This window comes from Triturus cristatus, chromosome 1_2 (assembly GCF_964204655.1).
Source record: "Triturus cristatus chromosome 1_2, aTriCri1.1, whole genome shotgun sequence".
Lineage (NCBI taxonomy): Eukaryota > Metazoa > Chordata > Amphibia > Caudata > Salamandridae > Triturus > Triturus cristatus.
This window is the reverse complement of record NC_140580.1, coordinates 913953626-913974164: the sequence shown is the minus strand read 5'-3', so window position 1 is coordinate 913974164 and position 20539 is coordinate 913953626. Positions and strand designations below refer to the sequence as shown.

General features: G+C 47.0%; 1 protein-coding gene across 2 annotated transcripts in view; it reads right to left on the bottom strand.

The window, feature by feature from the left end:
• Window positions 1-20539, bottom strand: part of NOC2L (NOC2 like nucleolar associated transcriptional repressor) — a 487814-nt gene that overhangs the window by 59955 nt on the left and 407320 nt on the right. For both annotated transcript variants that reach the window (XM_085609671.1, XM_085609672.1), the window contains one exon: window positions 884-1019. In XM_085609671.1, coding sequence (XP_085465797.1) covers window positions 884-1019 — 136 coding nt within the window. The remainder of the gene's footprint in view (window positions 1-883; window positions 1020-20539) is intronic.

Here is a 20539-nt window from a genome sequence, read left to right as displayed (position 1 = left end):
TACTGACTCAAGGGGTCGATAGACACATTTTCAACTATAGCAAGGGACAAAAAAGGTTACAGTTCACAAAAGCTTAAAGGAGGACAATTTCTGATTCCCATGTGTTTGCGCAATCAGGTACACGAGTGTCAGACCGGTTTCAGCGATGAACTGCCACTGTCCACAGACGAGGCTGCAATAATTTAAACTAGTGAAAACTCTCCAAGGAGCGTTTGGGGTGTTATAGGGAGGGACAGAACAAGGTGTGACGTGCGTGGTAGGGGGTAGGTTAGAGAGTCCTGGTGCACTGTAGCATAATTTCCCTTCTGAAAGTCGAGTTTGCCAGACAGAAGACAGACATGCCGTCGACTGCATGAGTGCCTTCGCAAACAGCAACGTCTCTTCGTGAGATAAGGCCAATGGCATACCATCAAAAGTACACTGGGACTCCAGGAGCAATTGCGAGACAAAATTAGGACATGTGTGACGTCGTATTATTTGATGCACCTGTACTATGATAAAGACTCCCTTACAATCTATTCAAGTTCAGGGGCTCATTACGCTACAGCATGCGTTCCTTTTACTGCTCCTGCAAAGGTTCTTGAAGGACTCCTTAAAAAAAATCTCCCTCCCACATATTCAATGTCCAGCACCGCACATGGTCTGAGTGATGAACCCTATTAACACCTCTTCCTAGTGACGGAAGCCTGTCTGTTCTCTAACCCTTCACTTACTTGCTCGCTCAAAGTGCAGATCCTTCTCCTGGGCTCCCAAGATGCAGCACTGTTTCTCCAATCAACAGGTGTATCCACCCGACCTTTCTGCCAGGTTTAGACCATTCTCCTGCTCCCCTAGCGTACAGATACCCTTTTTTTACCTGTTGGTGCAGTCTCTTTCTGCTCACCTTTCACAGTGAGACCTCCATCCTCATCCTCTGAGCTGCTCTCCGAATCGAAGAGGTCTTTGAACTCCCTCTTGTCATCTTCCTTCTGCTCATTCATCTTCTTCCGTTTGATTTCAGGGAGGTTCAAGTCTTCCATCTAAAGGGTGCAATGATTAGGAATAGTGTTCATTACAATAGGTCTTTGCTCACCACTAGCCTGGTTATCATGAGAAGAGTGCAAAACGACCAGCCAACCCCACTCCCTCCACCCAACCTGGCCTTCAAGGGGATAGGTGGAATTAGCCAACACTGCAGGCCTGGCTACTGCAGAAAGCATGCAAAAGCAATGTAGAACACCCTCCACCTGCCTGAAATCACCCATCAGAAGCCATGCGCTATAACTAGTGTCGTACTATGAAGACACACCGTCTGTAAAAACACTACTCTTGTCTACTCCTTCCTAGACCTCAGAAAATAAATTGCAATTAATTGTCCCTGAAGTCATCACTGCATGAGCGGAAAGCATGGATTACCAATGAGCTCATTGGATAAGGTGGTTTAAGGTGGGAGAATTAAAAATGTTATATTACGTTGCGTTTAGTGCTGCGTTCAGGAAACTACCCTACCCAGTCACTGCAAAAAGATATTTCAATACACTATGCTCTAGCTCAACACGAAACCGGTTACGTCGGCCCATGACTTGCTATCAAGGGCTCTGCAGTAACCAACCATGATGCTTGCGCATGCATACCCACAGGCATGTATGCAGCTCACAACGGGTCAACATCTGTCAGTAAAGGGATATACAATATTTTAACTCTCTCTGTGCCTGCAGAACGTCGTGCATTGATCCAGCTGCTTGCAGCGGAAGACAGCAGTGAATTCAAGGGAACCTGTGGTTGTTTTGTGCCTCAACGTTTGAGATATGGGGATGTAAGGTAAAGGCCACTTGGATACTTTTTCACTGACTCATGGATTTTGCAATAATATAACTTGATTTCTGATACAGCGAATAAAAAGCCATCTTGGTGTTAATGCAATTAACATGATCAACACATTGCAGGTTTTCCCACAGGATTAAGATATAATCTATATGTAAAGTCTTAAAAACGTCTGAACCAAAATTCACTGTTTGGAGAAAAGGTCTGGCATCACGTTGAACAATATTCACCTCCAACATTTACCGTTATGCACCACGCAATGGTACCAGTAGCAGTCTGGGCGAAAGCCAACTTTTGCACCCATTTAAAAAAACAGCACCCTCTTCTATAACTCTTCGTCTAGTAATTTAGCAGAAACAAACTTCAAATAACCGAAAGAGTTTTTGTGAACACTTGGAGCACACTGCCTCGAGACAACAGGTGGTGTGCCAAAAATGCCTCTTCATAAGAAAGCAGGTTCCAACCATCACTGGGCAGTATGGCCGTCCCTCTTGTGCGCAACAACGAACCCGCCTCATACTGCTGAAACTGTTGATTGTTAATAAGCATGTGAGTAGCGCACAACTGCCATCAGCTTGCCTTCGCAGCGCCTTTTCGCGTTGTAGCTCCTGAGATTTCCCACCGTTTCCCTTCGCAGGCGGGAGTCTGGGTCGGATTCATGGCGGTGTCGACGTTGCTCTCCACATTTAACGTGCTGACAGGCCCAGTTACCTCACAATCGGGGCCTGCGGCAAAGGCCCCAATCCTAGGCCCAGGCCTCCATCGATCCCCGGCATGAGGCGGGAGGCTGCGGAGGTTTAACGAGCAGCGGAAGGAGAAGCAGATAAAAAGAGGGCCGGGTGCGCAGAGAAGAGCCAGACCCCCGCCACGGCGCCCTCATTTTACATTTTTTTTTTCCTGTGCGTTATTGAAAAAGCTGAGACCCCGTTAATCTGCAGCTCCTAATGAAGAGCTAACGAGCGCTGCCACCGCGCCATCATTAAGGGCTGTTAGAAGCTCCTCGGAAAATGCTTACAGCTCTAATTAGCGGCAGCGCGGTGGGCTCTGGGGTGGGGGCCCGGCTTCATAGCGGTGACTTATTTACCTTCAAACGCACCGCCCCCATCCATCAGCGCTCCCCCAAGCACACTTCACTGGAGACAGGTGAACGCCAGCTCGGCTGCGGCCCTGGATTATCCTACGCGAGGGCTTGCCGCAGGCCCCCTCCCCAGGAGGCAGCGCCGCGTGCGAGTCACTGACTGCAGCTAGGCGCAAGGGCGCAACAATGGCCGCGAGCAGCCCCGCTCGCTGCGGCGCGCGCCGTGACGAGCAGTGGGGTGCGCGCGCCACGGGCGCCGACACACCAGAGACAGATTTGCAAAATTATGGACTATATAAGAAGCAACATCGAGGTCTAACGGTATGCGTGGACCACGATGTCCAAAGAAAAAATATTCCATTCTTGGACAATAGTTTCTCCATTTTCTTTTGCACAAACCGCTTGCGCTGGGGCACTCAAACTAAATCCCTTTGAACTGGGAAAGCCGGGACCAGAGCCGTTTAAACATAGATAGTGCGGGCCAATGGGCAAACACGTTATCGGGAATGCCTATATTGCAGCCGAAGAAGAGGCGAGTAATCTGCAGTTTGTCTGGATATGGATGTATGTCCACTTTACAATGTACCTTATACAGCATGTGTGTCTTTGAACATACCCGTCGCTGCAAATCATTGATCCTGCGGCATGGCCAGTAAGACCAAGGCATGACCACTACCCAGACCCAGGGAACTGCACCATAAACTGATGAAATCTCGCACGAGCCGCCAGGCCATACCCAGCAGGACAGGGGTAGAGGCAAAGGGCAATGATAGGTCATTCACTGACCACAGCCAAGCGGATGCAAACAGACAGGGGCCCTGCTCCGAGAGCAGTGGACGTTATTCACCAATCCGGGCTTCGTCCCAGCACTAGGCAGGCACCCTTCACAGCTTCCAAACTTCACAGAACTCCTTTGCAAGCGTCTCCGGCTTGCGTCCACTTTGCAGAAGACAAAACGTTTCTGTTTTTTTACTTGCGATTACTACTGCAGACTCTAGGATGTTGCTGTTAATGATAAAAAAATGGACGGCTCCTCGCTTAGCCTATTTTCATTAATACCCCACCCTCTGGTGGAAAAACTCTGATTTCGCCCCAACTAATTTGGGGATCCCTGCTCTTTGGTCTCAGTGGAAAAGCAGGTCTGAACCATATTTATTTCCATTCTGCCCTCCAAGCACCCTGCTGTCACAGTAGCAGTGAGCACAGACCACCCTCAATGTGCGAAGTCAAAATACCAGCCAAAGCTAGAAAAGAAAGAGTGGCCGCTTGCCCAAATAAATACTATAGTATGGAACTTACATTTAATGGTACTTTTGGAAAGACATGAAAGTACAATTGGAGAGGAGTTGGCCTAAACCTCGAATCTGGAGAACTGGGTTCGAGTCTCGGCAACGATGCTGAACATCCTGTGTTTCTGGGCAAATCACTTAATCTCCCCGTGCCTAACAAAAACAAGCATTGGCACAGCCAATAGGTCTCGCTTTTGGGACCTTATAAGTATTTAGTTATGCAGCACAATATCCTTGGTGCAACAACAACTGTTGCATGGCTAAACACTTATAAGGTCCCAAAGGCGAGACCTATTGGCTACGCCAATGCATGTTTTGTTTGTTCCTTCTATGTTCGTGAATCGTTGTGTTCGGACTGGGAATTTTATGAGTAGAGTCGAAATTAGGGTTGCCCATGCTTAACATAGTAATGTGCGATCATGGCAAGTGCTGATGTGCCTATTAAGAATAACAAAAATGTAGTATTAAAAATGAATTTACATCACATGTTCTTAGCTTCGACTCCTTACCTAGGGATTCCCATTTTAAAACATTAATTTACTTTACCTGCTGAATGCATGTGTTGCAAATTGTACATTTACACAAGCTTCTAATGCTGGAATAGATTGATGAGTTTTTTTTTTTTAATTATGCAACTTCATTAGGTTTAGATAAAAATACGCATATATTTTCCACAAATCATTTTATTGAAGTTAATTTCGTTCTGTTTTGCAAATGTGACTAAAGTTGGTCACCATGAAAAATTCTTAGACCGAGAAATAATATTTGTGTTCACCCCTTAATAAACCGCACACGTTTTGACATTCGTGGATCATGCATAATTTACATCCCCATACATGTTGGGAAAGTTTAGAAATAAATATATCAGGTGAAATAGTATCCAAAATTTGGTATTGTGAAAGAAACAAATCTATACCTCCTCATAAGCATTTTTTTTTTCGGTAAATTGCGCCGCAAACGACCTTTTGGAAAGCTGACAATCTGGGCATCTGAAAATACCATGCTTGTCACCTTCGAAAAATCTTCGAAAGCGAAATAATAATGATGCGGATGGACAATACATTTGACACTTATACACCTTTGTGCATGATGTATGCAATGTGACTTTTTCCAAGTGGGATAAGGGTGGGGGGTAGGGCACATCGCGCGCACTAAGGGGAGAGAGGCACGCAGGCTGGCAAATGGTGTGCACTTTCGCGGCCGCTTTGATGTTTTCAGTGGCCGCGCGGCTCACTGAACATCAAAGCGGCCGCGAAAGTGATCATGCAGGCGGACAAATGGTGCGAGCGCCCGGCGCACATGCACTGTAGCTAGAGGCCTGAAAAGCCCTAGTTTGCACTTCCAAAACCTGGATTACTAAAACTCTCGCCAGAGCAGCGCTAAAGCGCTGGCTCAGGCGAGACCTAAAAATGAATGTGCCCTCATGTAACGCAACTGGTGCTATGTTAAGCGCTCTGATACCTGCGGGTCAAGTTAGCGCTATATAAAACTACATAAAATAAGAATAAATAAAATAAAAGGAGCATGTTACTCCAGACTACTTGATGGAAGAGTGTCTTGTGGGCTACATGGATAGTGTATGTTGCTATGGATGAAAGAGTGAGTGCCTCCCTCTGGGCTATATGGGCAATATACGATATCTTCTGTGGTGACCGAAGTTGTGCCTTGTGTTTTTGTTCCTGTGCGTAAATTTGAAGTAGAAAGGATGAGGCATTGGATGTGTAATCATAGACTGCTGTTGTGTAGATAGGTAATATGTGTGTGGGAAAATTGTAGCCTATTCAGGAAGTGTTTAGGTGTCAAGAATGTATGACAGTTTCCTTTGACTGTCACTGCAAGTAAGTAGCAGCATCTAGGTATAATTGTAGATACGAGAAAGTGTGATAAGAGATGTGGCCATGCATGTATGTTTCTACTATCTGGAAGAGGTCTGCCAGATAATTCACGCCGATTTGACTATGGTGCTCCTTGAGGTGCAGCACGGTCATGTGTAGAACATGCTGTTCGATATGGGCCTTGGTGGTTGAGAAACAACCAAATTAATGGACATTATGCCCCCCAGCTGTTTTATAGGACATTTTCAGAGGCACAACTCTCCTGAGGCGGAAGCCGGGAGACGCTCGATTTTTAAAAATTGTAAAACTGTCACAAATACTTTGCTTTTAACCTGCACTGCACTCTCCTAGTGCTTACCTCAAACTTCCTTATCACTGCTTCGCCGCGCAGCCGATTGAACGCTGACAGGGCACAGTGGTAGTCGCCGCCATTTGCTTCCCTCAGCCCACAGGCCACGCCCACGGCCCAGAGGCCAAGCCCCCCTCGCCCCGGCTATTTAAAGTGCGCTGATCAAGAGCACGCATTTCAGAGGCACAACTCTCCTGAGGCGGAAGCCGGGAGACGCTCGATTTTTAAAAATTGTAAAACTGTCACAAATACTTTGCTTTTAACCTGCACTGCACTCTCCTAGTGCTTACCTCAAACTTCCTTATCACTGCTTCGCCGCGCAGCCGATTGAACGCTGACACGGCACAGTGGTAGTCGCCGCCATTTGCTTCCCTCAGCTCACAGGCCACGCCCACGGCCCAGAGGCCACGCCCCCCTCATATATAAATGTGTAATCCCTGGACGCGCAGCGGACGCGCGCTGCGGGCGCGCCAAAGGCAAGCCCGTCTGCGCCCGTCCGCGACCGACCGGGGCCAGGGGCCACCCCCCCCCTGCTCATCCACCATGCCAGATCATCACCTATAGTTCTCACTCCCTTCATCAACTAAATCAGGCCGCAGGGTCACCCTGCCTACACGCATGGGACCTATCTATAAAACACCCCGCCTGCAACCAGTGCGGTTTTCATTTCTCACCCCATCCCAAAATGAAACCCAGAATATACTCTATGCTCCTGCTCAATTGCCGATCACTCCCCAAACACTCCATGGAAATTTCCCTAATGCTAGAGGAAATAAGCCCAGACATCCTTTTCGTCACAGAGACGTGGCTGCAGGAACACTCGGAACCCTACTTGGTACAAGCCCTTCCACCTGGATACCAAATACTCCGCCTTGACCGCAAAAAAGGAATTGGCGGTGGGCTAGCAGTAATCCATAAAACAGGATACAAAGTCACTAGCACCCCCGTGCATTTTCCAGACAGTGAATGTCTTCCTTTCTATATAAAATTCAGCCCCACACATACCTTCTCTGGTATGCTCATATACCGCCCGCCAGGGTCACAAGGTCAGTTTCTTTCCAATCTTGCTCCGATAGCTGCAAACCTTGCACTTAGCTCCGCTAATTTTACAATCTTGGGCGACCTCAACATCCATCTGGACGACCCGAACGACCCAAACACCAGAGAACTATCCTCCAGCCTAAATGCCCTCGAACTACAGCAATGTGTCCTTGGGCCCACTCATCTAAAAGGCCATCTCTTAGACCCCATCTTCAGCAACTGCCCCAACCTTCACGTTGGAAACCCTTCCCCCCTTCCCTGGTCCGATCACTTCCTCATTCCTTTCACCTGGACCCTTCCCAATCACCCCCTTCCTAAACCCCCGACGATTCAACAGTCACGCAACTGGTCCAAAATCCCCCTACCTGAATGGCAGGACATCGTACAGCGCACCAAACCTGTCAACACCTCTAATCCCATCCAGGGCAACGAGAATTACAACAGATGGATTACCAGCTCCTTAGACCGAGTACTCCCACTAGAAAGTACCCATCCCAAGCGGGGCAACCCCACAGCCCCATGGTACACGACGGATCTACGGAAGGCTAAACGCGCCTGCAAACGAATCGAGAGGAAATGGCGCCTCGATTATCTCCCAGTAGACAAAGCGAACTATAGAGCAGCTATCAAAAACTACAAAGCAAATATCAAACTAGCTCAGGCCAAATACTACGAACAAAAGATCGACAAGGCAGCTTCTAAACCCAAGGAGATCTACCGGATAGCTAAATCCCTCCTGCAACTTCCCGAGACCCCTAAGGATCACAAGAATACCCAGACCCATTGTGAGGAGATAGCGGAGTTCTTTCACCATAAAATAGAAGTCATCAACTCCTCTTTCTCTCACTCCGCCACCTCGCCCAGCGATACCGCCAACATAGGCCCCACGACAGTCCCACTCAATGCTCTCAATATCATTCCGTCACTAGACCTAATCAACCTAGAAAAGATTATGGGACAGGTCAAATCCGGAAAACCCACCGATCCAGCCCCCCCTAGGGTTCTCATCCCGATAACCAGTCAGATTTCACCTACCATCCAAGACCTGCTCAACTCCTCCCTCCATACTGGCATTGTCCCGCCTCTGTGGAAAAGAGCTATGGTCAAAGCTCTATTAAAGAAACCCAGCCTCGATCAAACCAATCCTTCTAACTACCGACCTATCTCCCTTCTACCCTGGCTCAGCAAACTTCTTGAGAAACACGTCAATTCTGTTGTGACTGACTTCCTGGAATCTAACAACATACTGGACCCCACCCAGACGGGTTTTAGGCCTCGTCATGGAACGGAGACTGCCCTGATAGCAGTGACGGAGGAGGCAAGAAGGATCCTGGACGGTGGCGGGTCTGCGGCCATCGTCCTACTTGACCTAAGTGCCGCCTTCGACACTGTAAATCACGACATTCTACTCCACCGCCTTGGCATGATAGGAATCTCAGGAACAGCACTCACCTGGATGAGATCCTATCTCACAGACAGATCCTTCCAAGTATTTGAGAAGGATTTCACCTCCTCCAGTAAACCTCTTAATTGCGGAGTGCCTCAGGGCTCCTCCCTGAGTCCCACCCTTTTTAATGTTTATCTTAGCCCTCTAGCTGATGTCGTCCGCCCCTTCGGTGTGAAAATTGTCACCTATGCGGACGACACACAGCTAGTGGTTGCGCTGGACCCACCTCTCAACTCCCACCACAGCCTACACAATTGCTTGGAAGCAGTTGCCGCCTGGATGTCAGGCTCCTGTTTAAAACTAAACGGGGATAAAACAGAGGTAATGCTCCTTGGAAATAACATCATGAAATCCATTGATTCCATCTGGCCCCTCTGTTTAGGCAGCCCCCCACAACCCAAGGAACAAATCAAGAGTCTAGGCATCTGGCTGGACCAAACTCTTACATTCAACCACCAAGCAACCAAGCTTGCCGCCACCTGCTTCGGGCTAATGAGACTACTTCGAAAAATCCTCCCTCTCCTTCCGTTTCACTCAAGACGGATCATGGTCCAATGACTAATTCTATCCTGTCTCGACTGCGGTAACGCCCTATACCTTGGGGCCCCACAGTCCACACTCAACAAACTTCAAATCATTCAAAACTGCGCGGCAAGAATCCTTCTCGACATCCCTCGCCGAGTCTCAGTCAAAGCCAGATTGAAGGATCTCCACTGGCTCCCTGTGAGAGCTAGAATCGAATTCAAGAGCATGTGCATTGCACATCGCTCCTACTGGGGAACAGGCCCTTCCATCAATCACCCCTTGGTAAAAGCCCATCATCCCAATCGCCCCCTCAGATCCGCGACCTCCCACCTCACCTCATTACCACGCATCAGAAGAGCCAGATGTGGAGGCCGGTCGCTCTCCTACAATCTGGCCAAGATCTGGAACTCTCTCCCCCTCCCAATCAGATCAGAATCCAATCTACTCACTTTCCGAAAACTTCTTAAGACCTGGCTCTTTAATAAAACTTCTACCTAAATCTTCCCTCAGCTCCACTAAATCCAGCGTTTCCGGCTCAACCTACTCTCCTCTGCAGCGCTGTGACGCCCCTGGGTAGCCATCGCGCTATATAAATTCTCTTTCCATTCCATTCCATTCCATTCCATACTTCCCCATGGAAGTGGCAGCAACCTGCATGTGCATCAAGAGCCTCACCATCGTATGTGCACTGATGGGAATAGAAGCAGATGCTGTGTGTGGGTCCTCCAATGCGTGTTTTGATGACTTCTCTTTGATGTGGCACAAAGCGGACCACAGTGATGGGCATTAAACCACCAATAATGTTTGTCTCAGGAACAGCAGACAAGAAATTCTAAGAGATAGTTGCCAGGAAGTGGTACTGACCGAAACAGTGTGGCTAGGCCACTGAAGGGGAACCTAGTAGCCACAATAGGTACTCTTCATGCTGGTCGCAATGTTCATAGATTCACATGCTATTCAGCTCAAGTTAGGCCAAGAGGCTAAATACAGAAATACTCATATAGGAAACCTGTATTATACGCCACATGTTATACTCATAATAATGTGCACAGATTCAGAACAGGGGCGGCTCCACTGCTTTTAAGCAGTGTGAAGAAGAGAAACATAAAATTATAATAACTTAAAGTTATTATAATTTTATGCTTCGTGACATGTCCTGCTGCTTTGCAGGCAGGCGGGTGGGGCTGCTCTGCTCATGGAGCAGGGCAAGGGGAGGAGTGGTTTGCCCATTCCTAAGTGCGCAATGACTCTTTGGTCGGCCCTCTCGGGCCGCCTAAACCAGTCATGCACACTTACGTCCCTGTTCTCCATCCAGGCTGCATTACAGCCTGCATGGAGAACATGCCCACCCCTCCAGCCCCTGGCTTAGTGCCGTGTTACAGCTCTCAGACCAATCACAATGCTGCAGTACTGTGATTGGCGGAGGGGAGGGAGCCTGGCTGCCTGCTCCTGTAGTTGGAGACAGGAGAGCAGGATCAGCTACGTGGACCGTCCTCAAGATAAGTTTTTTTTCTTTCCCGTCCCTCCTCCCCGCACAATTTCTCACCCCCCCAGTTGCGACCCACGCCCCACCCGCGAGCCACGCTGGCCACCGCTGATTCAGAATACATTTACTTTTAAGTGGTTCTTGGTAAGTCCACCCAGGTGTGACACAGATCAACCACAAATAATGGCCATTATACGAACACTTTTCATATGTCATGAGTTGATCCAGGAGAGACCAAAGGACATTTCAGGTTGACTGGGAAAGAGAGCACTAGTTTCTCTTTCAGTCCTAATTACTCATAGTAGATTAATAATGTAGTTGTATGTGTACGGCCAATAACACTTTACCCCAGTGGCGTGGTTAATGCAGACTGGTACAGACTGGGTAAATTTTAATCTTATTGGAGTTTCAACAAGTTTTATTTATTTATTTGTGAGTTTTATATAGCGTTAGCTAGACCCGAAGGTATCAGAGCACTTTACATGTTACGTGATCACATTCACAAGATGTTAATGTGCTAGCCTTTTACTCTATTGTAGTGGTTCTTAAACCTTTGGTCAACTACGACTACTCTGGGTGTTCGCGACTGAATAGAAAATTAAATAATATTAGCAGATTAATAAAGTGTACATAAATAAATAAAAAGTGTAAAACTGAAAAATGCAAAACGGTCTGGAAATGTGAAGGAATTTAAAATTGGAGGCTAAAAATGAAGTTGGCATCCGTAGCTTGACTTGTTGGAGCAGTGCAAGTGCAGCAAACGCAATATAGCGTGGACAATGGGGGGCCTCAATTGAAGTGGCAACAAAAATATAGCATTAGAAGAAAAAAGACAAAGTGATATGCTAGAGATTAGCATATCACAATCTTTTAGAATTATAAACCGAATTTAGAGAAGCTCCAAACTTACCATTAAATTTCAATTTATGTTTTTTCAGATTTCTTTGTGAATTACATTAAACATTTAATCATTCGTGTGGGTACTTTTGTGTATAGTCTTGAATTTTAAATCACAGACATTGCTTAGGTCAGTACCAGTTTCCAGTAATAATTCAGTGGGGGTCTGCAGAAGTTCAAAGGTTAAGAACTGCTCCTCTATACAACAGTCTTCCTCCGTTCCAAATGGTTTTTGATGGGGCTTGTGTACATGGTAATTGAGCTTCAGATGTTAGTCACTTGTATAAGGAAAGTGATGGGACTAAAGATTGTCTCCTTTCAATAGACCTAACCTGCAGGTGAGCTTGGCCCTTGTCTGGGAGGCCGCGGAGGGCTCTAGGCGTTATGGCATAGCTCTAGTAAGGTCACCCAGAGGAGCACAGGCTCCCGAGGTCTTCCTGATATGCACGGTTGGGCAGCTGGAGTGCCAGTCTGGAGCACAGTGTGCTCTTCTATGAATGTCTTTTGAGCTTCAGTTTGATGAAAGCTGGGTCTCTGCTGTGGACAGTCCTATGGTGATGCGCAGAGACTTTTAAAGTTGAACATCTACCAAATGGTAGTCAAAAAAGTACTTGTTGAGCAGGTGAGAAAATTGGATGAAGCACCTCCTGCTATTCCAAAAATGGGAACTAAAGAATGCTTTATCAATGCTCCTTTCTTCTGACCTGGCAGCACTGACTCCAGTTCTGACTCCAGTTCTTTGACACACTACTCGGATAACAAGCATTGACCCTTACCCGCAGAGCTCCTTGCTATTACATGGTACTCAGATTCGAACAAACACCTCAATCCTGCCATACAAAACCCATTATTTAAAATAATAACATTACACACACATCGCTGCCATTTTTATTGGCACCTGCATACCCTATTTTTCAGTATGGAGATCACATACAGCTCTGCCAATCTGCCTTAATCCCGACATACTGTGCCTGCTCCTTTCTAGGTCTCACCTAGCGAACGCAGTGCATGCCTGCTTCGCCTTGGCGAGACTATTGTTGTCAGTTTGGTGCGCGAAGGGAGACACAACGTGTGTGCGCCTGGAGAGGCGATGTGCACGCGCATAGCGTCTCCTCTCTGTTTTACACGCTCCCACCGCGCGCTTGATTTAGCTTTCAGTACATGTGCGCGCCCTAATCGCGGCTCCTTTCTGGCCCTCACGCTCCCACCACGGGCTAACATGCTCCCATCGCGCGCTTGATTTAGCTTTTAGTTACCGTTTCTCTGCCACGCACTGAGTTCTGCCACCTAATTTTATGTTTTTGCCTCGCCGTGCCTTTTATCTACCCCGCATTCTGTGCTAACAGTTATTGTCAAATTTGTGACTACTCGTGCCTGTCCCTTTGCCCCGCACTCTGTCCTAACACTTATTATTATGTTCAAAACTCGCCATGCTTATCCCTCAGCCCCGCACTCTGTCCTAACACTTATCCTAATGTTCAAAACTCACCCGCACTCTCTTGCCACCTATTCTCATCTTATTGCCTTACTGTAAATTTGCCCCGCGGTCTGTCCTGCCACCTATACTTATACTATTTGCAACACATTTTATCCCCATTTCTCGGCTGAACGGCACCTCCTCGTTTAATGTCTTGGTTATAGGAAACGTGCTGCTGACTGTTGCAGCTGCATGTACGTGTATTTTTTGTTGTTGTTTTTTTTGTTTTAGCTTCAGTTCACTCCCGTTTGAAGCTGTCCTACATGGGGCTTTTGCAGGGGTAAAGAGAGGTGAGCCGATAGTGCCGTGGTGGGGTGGGTGGGCTGCGTGTACGTGTTTTTTTGTTTTAGCTTCGGTTCCCTCCAGTTTAAAGCTGGCTTACACAGTGCTTTTGCAGGGGTAAAGGGAGGTGAGCAGATAGTGCCTTGGAGGGGGAGGGGGAGGTGGGGGGCAGGCCACAGTAGATGGTACCTTTGGAAGGGGGCAGCCTGGCTGCCCTTTGAGAGGGGAGGGAGGAGAGATGGTGGTTGAAGTGCCTTAAGGTATCAACATAAACTAGGACTGCACCTGCGTGTACGGGCATAATGTGTGCTCTCGTAGACTAAGATAATTACATTCGTGGTGTTTTTTTTTTTTGGCATTCTCTTCAGGGACCGTCCAGCGTAAAATGCGCCAAGCTCCCGTTCACTAATGCCACATCCCCCCGCCTTCTCCCCCGCCCCACATGCACAGGCAATAGCGTTCTAGAACGTCCCTTTCTGATGTGCTGCATCTGTGTCTCTGGTCCCAGTTGTAATTCCTCATTCATAGTCCTCTCAACACTGCTGCTAGCTGCTTCTCTGGTCCCCGTGGCAATTTCTCATTCGAAGTCAGTCCTCTAGACAGTGCTACTAGCTGTTGCTCTGTTCCAAGTGGTAATTCCTCATTTTTTGTCCTCTACACAGTGCTGCAGCTGCTTTTCTGGTCCCAATGGTAATTCCTCATTCTTAGTCCTCTAGGCTGTGCTGCATCTGCTTCTCTGGTCCCGTGGGTAATTCCTCATTGTAAGTCCTTTAGACAGTGCTCCAGCTGCTTCTCTGGTCCTGTCGGTAGCTCCGCATTTAAGTCCTGTACACTGTGCTGCAGCTGCTTCTCTGGTCCCAGTTGTAATTTGTCCTCCTTAGTCCTCTAGGTAGTGCTGCAGCTACTTTTCTGATCCTGTCAGTAATTCCTCATTCTAAGTCCTGTAGACAGTGCTACAGCTGCATCTCTGGTCACTGTGGTAATTTCTCATTCTTAGTCCTCTAGGCAGTGCTGCTAGCTGCTTCTCTGGACACCGTCAGTAATTCCTCATTCTAAGTCCTCTAGACAGTGCTGCAGCTGTGTCTCAGTTCCCAGTTGTAATTCCCCATTCGTAGTCCTCTAGACAGTGCTGCAGCTATGTCTCTGTTTATAAATCCACTACACTCCAAACCGAAACATATAGATAAGACATTGTAATTTACAATCCCAATAGCTCTAACTCTGACAAATGCGAGACCTGTTGCATTGCAAATGCTTGTTCAGAATTGTCATCACAGAGCTCGGACCACGCACCCCAGTCCTGCCATAAAGCATCGGCTGCTAGCTTTCCTGCTTAGTGCTGTGAGCCTAGCAATGAACCCCAATCCTGACCACTCCAATACTTACAATTTGTAACATCTAAATGGCTAAGCGGACATGCCCCTCAAATCCAGCTCATGTCCTCTTGGGCCAGTTAGTCTCTTGTCCCCTTGCCATGACTGTACGAGCAAAAGAACGTTTTTACATAAGTGTCAGGGTACATTGCCTGCTGCTCTTCTCTTTGGGTGCCGGCTGATCCGGAGTTTCAACATGCTCTTTTTATTGTCCACGGCCATTGAGTGCCCAGTGATCCATAGATGTACCCAGCTGCTCACCTCCAATACTAATGGAGGAACGAAAGTGCACAGCAATTTTTAGCAGCTGTCTCACTTTGGTGCTTTTCGCTCCCACTACTGAAATTCCCCAGTGCTTTGCAACTGAAATCTGTGGGTAGCCCCTAATCTGCCATGCTTGAACTAATGTGAGCCTTCAGCCGCTGATGGGACACAGGGTGCTCAAAAATATGCAAAATTAAATTTTTACCTCACAGTGGGATGGGCAGTACACACAGTCAGCCCCTCATGCTGAGGGGGTTCGGCTGACAGCAGTAAACTGTAGTTTCTGGAGGCCCAGCATAGGTAAATCTTGGGTGAGGTCTATCAACTCCTAGCCCCAGGAAAAAGTCCAGCAACATCCAGTAACTAGGACTTATTCCCTCGCACAGAGACGCCCCTGCAAGTGAGCGTGTAAATATAATTTTAAATTCCAGGGGGGGGGGGGGGGTGTTAAAAAAAACAGAAGCTGGTTCCACACATTTAAATCTCAAATCCACAATCTTAAATCCACAAATTTAAATCTGGTTCCACACATTTAAATCTGAAACCACTCTCGGTAGCTAATTGACAGTTTCACTGATGAAAACTAGAACAGTAGCACTTACTAGTAGCAGTCCCAAGGCACCCAGGGAGCAGCAGACCAAATATGGTCTGAAAGCAACAAGGAACACTCTGCCGTGGTCCCATAATCCACTACTACATCTCCAAGGAGAGGAAACGTCCTCAAACATGCCCTCAACGTGTGTGGTTGGTGCTCAAACATTGAATAGTGCATCAAACGTTACTGACAACGTGCAAGAGGCCCAGATGCCACATACAGAGAACAAATGTAGCAAGATTGCAATTATACACCTGCCTCATCAACTCTACTGTTTTAGAAATGCCCTGGTTCAAGGCTTGCGATCACAGTGGGTCTAAGCCCAGAAGGAGGAGATGCCAGCAAAGAGCTAAATAAACAGTAAACGCCAAACTTACAGCACAAAATACACCAAGGGCCAACCTCGAGTCCAAAAACTGAGCTTGGGGTGGTAAAATGTGCATTCCCAAACATGTGCTTCTATTTAACAGGATTAATTGGGATCTGGTAGCTGAGGCCCTGCACACTGGGCTTAAGTTGGAGGAAGAAGCAAGGTCCAGTTAGAAGGTCAAATGATTATGGCATTAGCTACTAGATAAGGAGGGCACACACAGCAATGGACCATGTAAGTACTAAACTCCATGGGTCTACTCTGGAAACTGGCCAATCACAGTCAAGGGTTTCAGCTGGCAGGGGAGACCAATGGGCCAATAGACAAAATATAAAACTGGGACTTAAGGGTGGTTGACAGCCACAAGTTCAACTGTATAGAGCTCAAGAATGGTGGTTATAGAAGGGTCATCCAAACTGTTTGGAAAGGTTGGGGCCTACCCCAAGACCTTGGGGCCAAATGCAAAAAAAACTGCATCCCTCTAGTGCTGGATCTAGGAGGAGGATACTTGTTTGCCTTTGGTTCAGGAATGGTACAATACATGATGGGACAGTGTAGGCATGCCAAAGTCGCAGTTCAAAATGGATCTCCACAAGACATCAACCTCTGGTACAGAGTTTTCTTCTTGTGCGATTTCCCGCCAGTTGGGATACCAAGTCCTCCTAGAAGGTTTACTCTATCAGGAGGACTTCCATACCGGCTTTAATATGCCAGACTTTGCTCCTTCTAATTTTAGTCAGGGCGCCAATTTTCTATATCCATGTTCCTGGCTTGAAAGGGTGAATATTTATCCCACTTTAGGAAGTGGTTGGGTCCCAGAGCCAATGAAAGTATAAACTTTAATTGAGAAATCAAACACATCCACTTAGGATAGAAAACATCGCTTATGCCTTTCCACCTTCTTTTTGGAGAATAGAGGAGTGGTTGGAGAACGTCAATGGCAAATGTTGAATTTCACCCACACGTTCTCGGCCAAAGTCCTACAGTTGCTAGGCAACTTCCAGCATAACACAAGTAGTTAATGGGGACGTTCATGTACAGTGTGGGGTAAAAAGTAGCCAATACCAGAAAAGAAAATACTTACCGTATTTAGTAGTTTATTTTCAAGACAACTGCATTTCACACACCGTCTACAATGTAATAATAGCCTAATGGAAGCGCTGTGAGACTGGTACTGGACCATTGCCCACTGCTTGTTCAGGCACAACACTTCACAACCAGACAAAGGTGCTTTTTATGTAAGGGTGAAATGCCCAGAAAACTCCAAAACAAACACAAAAGACAAAGAAGTTAAACAACATGCCAAACAGAAGGCTGTTAAGATGATAAAGAAAACGTCTGTTGGACTTGGCCTTCTCTGCAGGGTCATTCCCAAACTTTGTAGCTTTACACTCCTGTTTTCTGAACCCGTTTTTCTTGGCTCTTAGGACTCTGAGCACTTTACCACCGCTAACCAGTGCTAAAATGCTTGTGCTATCTCCTTTAAACCTGGTGAAATTGGCTTACACTTAATTGGAACATTTAATTTACTTGTTAGTCCCTAGTAAAGTGGAACTACAAGTACCCAGGGCCTGTAAATTAAATGCTACTAATGGGCCTGCAGTACTTGTGCCACCCACTTAGGCCGACTTTTAAACCTGTCTCAGGCTTGCCTATGCAACCTGTTTGTGCAGTTTTAAAATGCCATTTCAACATGGAAGAGTAAACTTTTTGCCAGCTCTAAACCTTCCTTTTTACTACATATAGGTCACCCCTAGTGTAGGCACTAAACGGCCCACAGGGCAGGGTGCAGTGTATTTAAAAAGTTGGTCATGTATGTTTAACTTTTACGTGCCCTGGTAGTGAAAATTCAAATTCCTTTTTAACTACAGCAAGGCTTACCTCTCAGTAGGATAACTGAATACATTTAATAAGTGCTAACTTTCAATTGGGAGCAGGTTGGAAGATCGAGTTTGTTCTAAAGAATTGTAATTTAAACCCTCTTTAATGGTAAGGTTGAATTCTAAGTCATAATTCTGAAAATATAACTTTTAGAAAGTTGGCATTTTTTTGTCCTAACCATTTGGTGCGGGCAGCCTATATCCTGGGCCACATGCCTGGATGTAGCTGGCAGATTGGTCTTTCTGTATTGCTCCCAGACAGTGAGACAAAGGAAAGGAATATGCTACTTACCAGTATGCATCTGTTCTTGGCATGTAGAGCTGCAGAGTTGTACACTTAGCATAGGTCGCCATCTGGTGTTGGGCCCGGATGTTTGCAGTTTGTTTTTCTTCTTGGACAGTCTTTGGAAGTCACGAGTTTGGTGACTCCTCCTTCGGTCCGTACTGCGCATGGGCTTCGGCTCCATCCTCAGATTGTTTTTCGCCAACAGGGAAATGATGGAGCGTAGTAATAACAGTGAGAAACCCATGTGTTGTATCTAAATAAGATGTACTGGAACGGATACAGGTAGCCGGGGAGGCGGGTGGGCGTGTACAACTCTGCAGCTCTACATGCCAAGAACAGATGCATACTGGTAAGTAGCATATTCCGTTCGAGGCATATGAGCTGCAGATTGTACACTTAGCATAGATTATATAGCAGTACCCAACCTTAGCGGCGACCACCGGTATCCGTTGCAGCTGTTTGAAAAAGTGTCTTTAGTACAGCCTGGCCCACCCTAGCTTGCTGCTTGGAATGCACATCTACACAGTAGTGTTTTGTGAAGGTGTGCGGTGTAGACCATGTGGCTGCCTTGCAGATGTCATCTAAGGGTATATTCCCTAGAAAAGCCATAGAAGCCCCTAACTTTCTTGTAGAGTGGGCTTTAGGGGGAACAGATAATGTTCTCTTTGCCTTTTGATAGCAAATTTGTATGCATTTTACAATCCACCTAGCTATCCCTGATTTTGAAATGGGGTTGCCTTTATGTGGTGGAGAGAAGGAAACGAACAATTGTTTAGTCTTCCTGAAGGGTTGCGTTCTTTGTATGTAGTATAGTAACGCCCTTTTTACATCAAGTGTGTGTAAGGCCCTTTCTGCAACAGATTGGGGTTGCGAGAAGAAGACCGGTAATTCCACTGATTGATTGAGGTGGAAGGGGGAAATGACTTTGGGCAGAAACTTCGGATTTGTGCGAAGTATGACCTTGCTGTGATGCATTTGTATGTAGGGTTCCTGTATGGTGAACGCTTGTATTTCACCAACCCTTCTAAGGGAAGTGATAGCTACAAGGAAAGCTGTTTTCCAGGTGAGAAACTGTAGCTCACATTTGTGCATTGGTTCGAAGGGCGGACCCATTAGTCGTGTAAGAACTAAATTTAGATTCCATACAGGGGAAGGTGGTGCCCTGGGAGGAATTACTCGTTTAAGGCCTTCCATGAAGGCTTTAATAGCGGGCACTCTGAAGAGTGATAAATGCTGCCTGTTTTGTAGATAAGCAGCGATCGCTGCTAGGTGTAGGCGTATGGATGAATATGCCAGGTTACACCTGTGAAGATGGAGCAGATAGCATATGATGTGCTGTATGGATGCATCTAGAGGGTTGATTGTATTGTTACGGCAGTAAATTACAAATCTTTTCCACTTTGCGGCATAGCATGCTCTAGTGGTAGGACGTCTGGCTTCCATGATGATGTTCATACAATCAGGGGGAAGGTTAAGGTATCCGAATTCTAGGATTTCAGGAGCCAGATCGCCAGGTTGAGCTGAGCTGGGTCCGGGTGCCTGATTTCTCCATGGTTCTGGGTTAGGAGGCATGGGGATAGATGCAGTTTTTGATGTGGTACCACTGACAGTTGTAGTAGCGTGGTGTACCACGGCTGCCTGGCCCACGTCGGAGCTACCAGAATGAGTGTGAGGGAGTGCTGTTGTAGCTTCCTGACCACTAATGGAATTAGTGGGAGAGGTGGAAAGGCGTATGCAAATCTGCCTGACCAGTTCATCCATATCGCATTGCCCTTGGACAATGGGTGTGGGTATCTGGCGGCGAAGCTTGGGCATTTTTTGTTTTCGTGGGTGGCGAAGAGGTCTATCTGAGGATGCCCCCACTGTTGGAAGAATGGGTGAAGAACTTGTGGATGCAGTTCCCATTCGTGTATTTGTTGCGTTTGTCTGCTGAGCAGATCTGCCATGGTGTTTTGTACGCCTGGAACGTGCTGTGCCAGGAGAAAGATGTTTTGAGGAATTGCCCATCTCCATATGCTCTGGGCTAAGCGGGAGAGCTGGGGAGAGTGTGTCCCCCCCTGTTTTTGGATATAATACATTGCAGTCATATTGTCTGTGCGGATGAGGACTGCTTTGCCCGAAATCTGTTTTTGGAAAGATTTTAGGGCTAGAAAGATCGCCAAGAGCTCCAGATGGTTGATGTGGAGCGATTTTTGCTGTGGCGTCCATAGACCTTGCATGGTGAGGTGTAGAAGGTGCGCTCCCCAGCCGGAGAGCGATGCG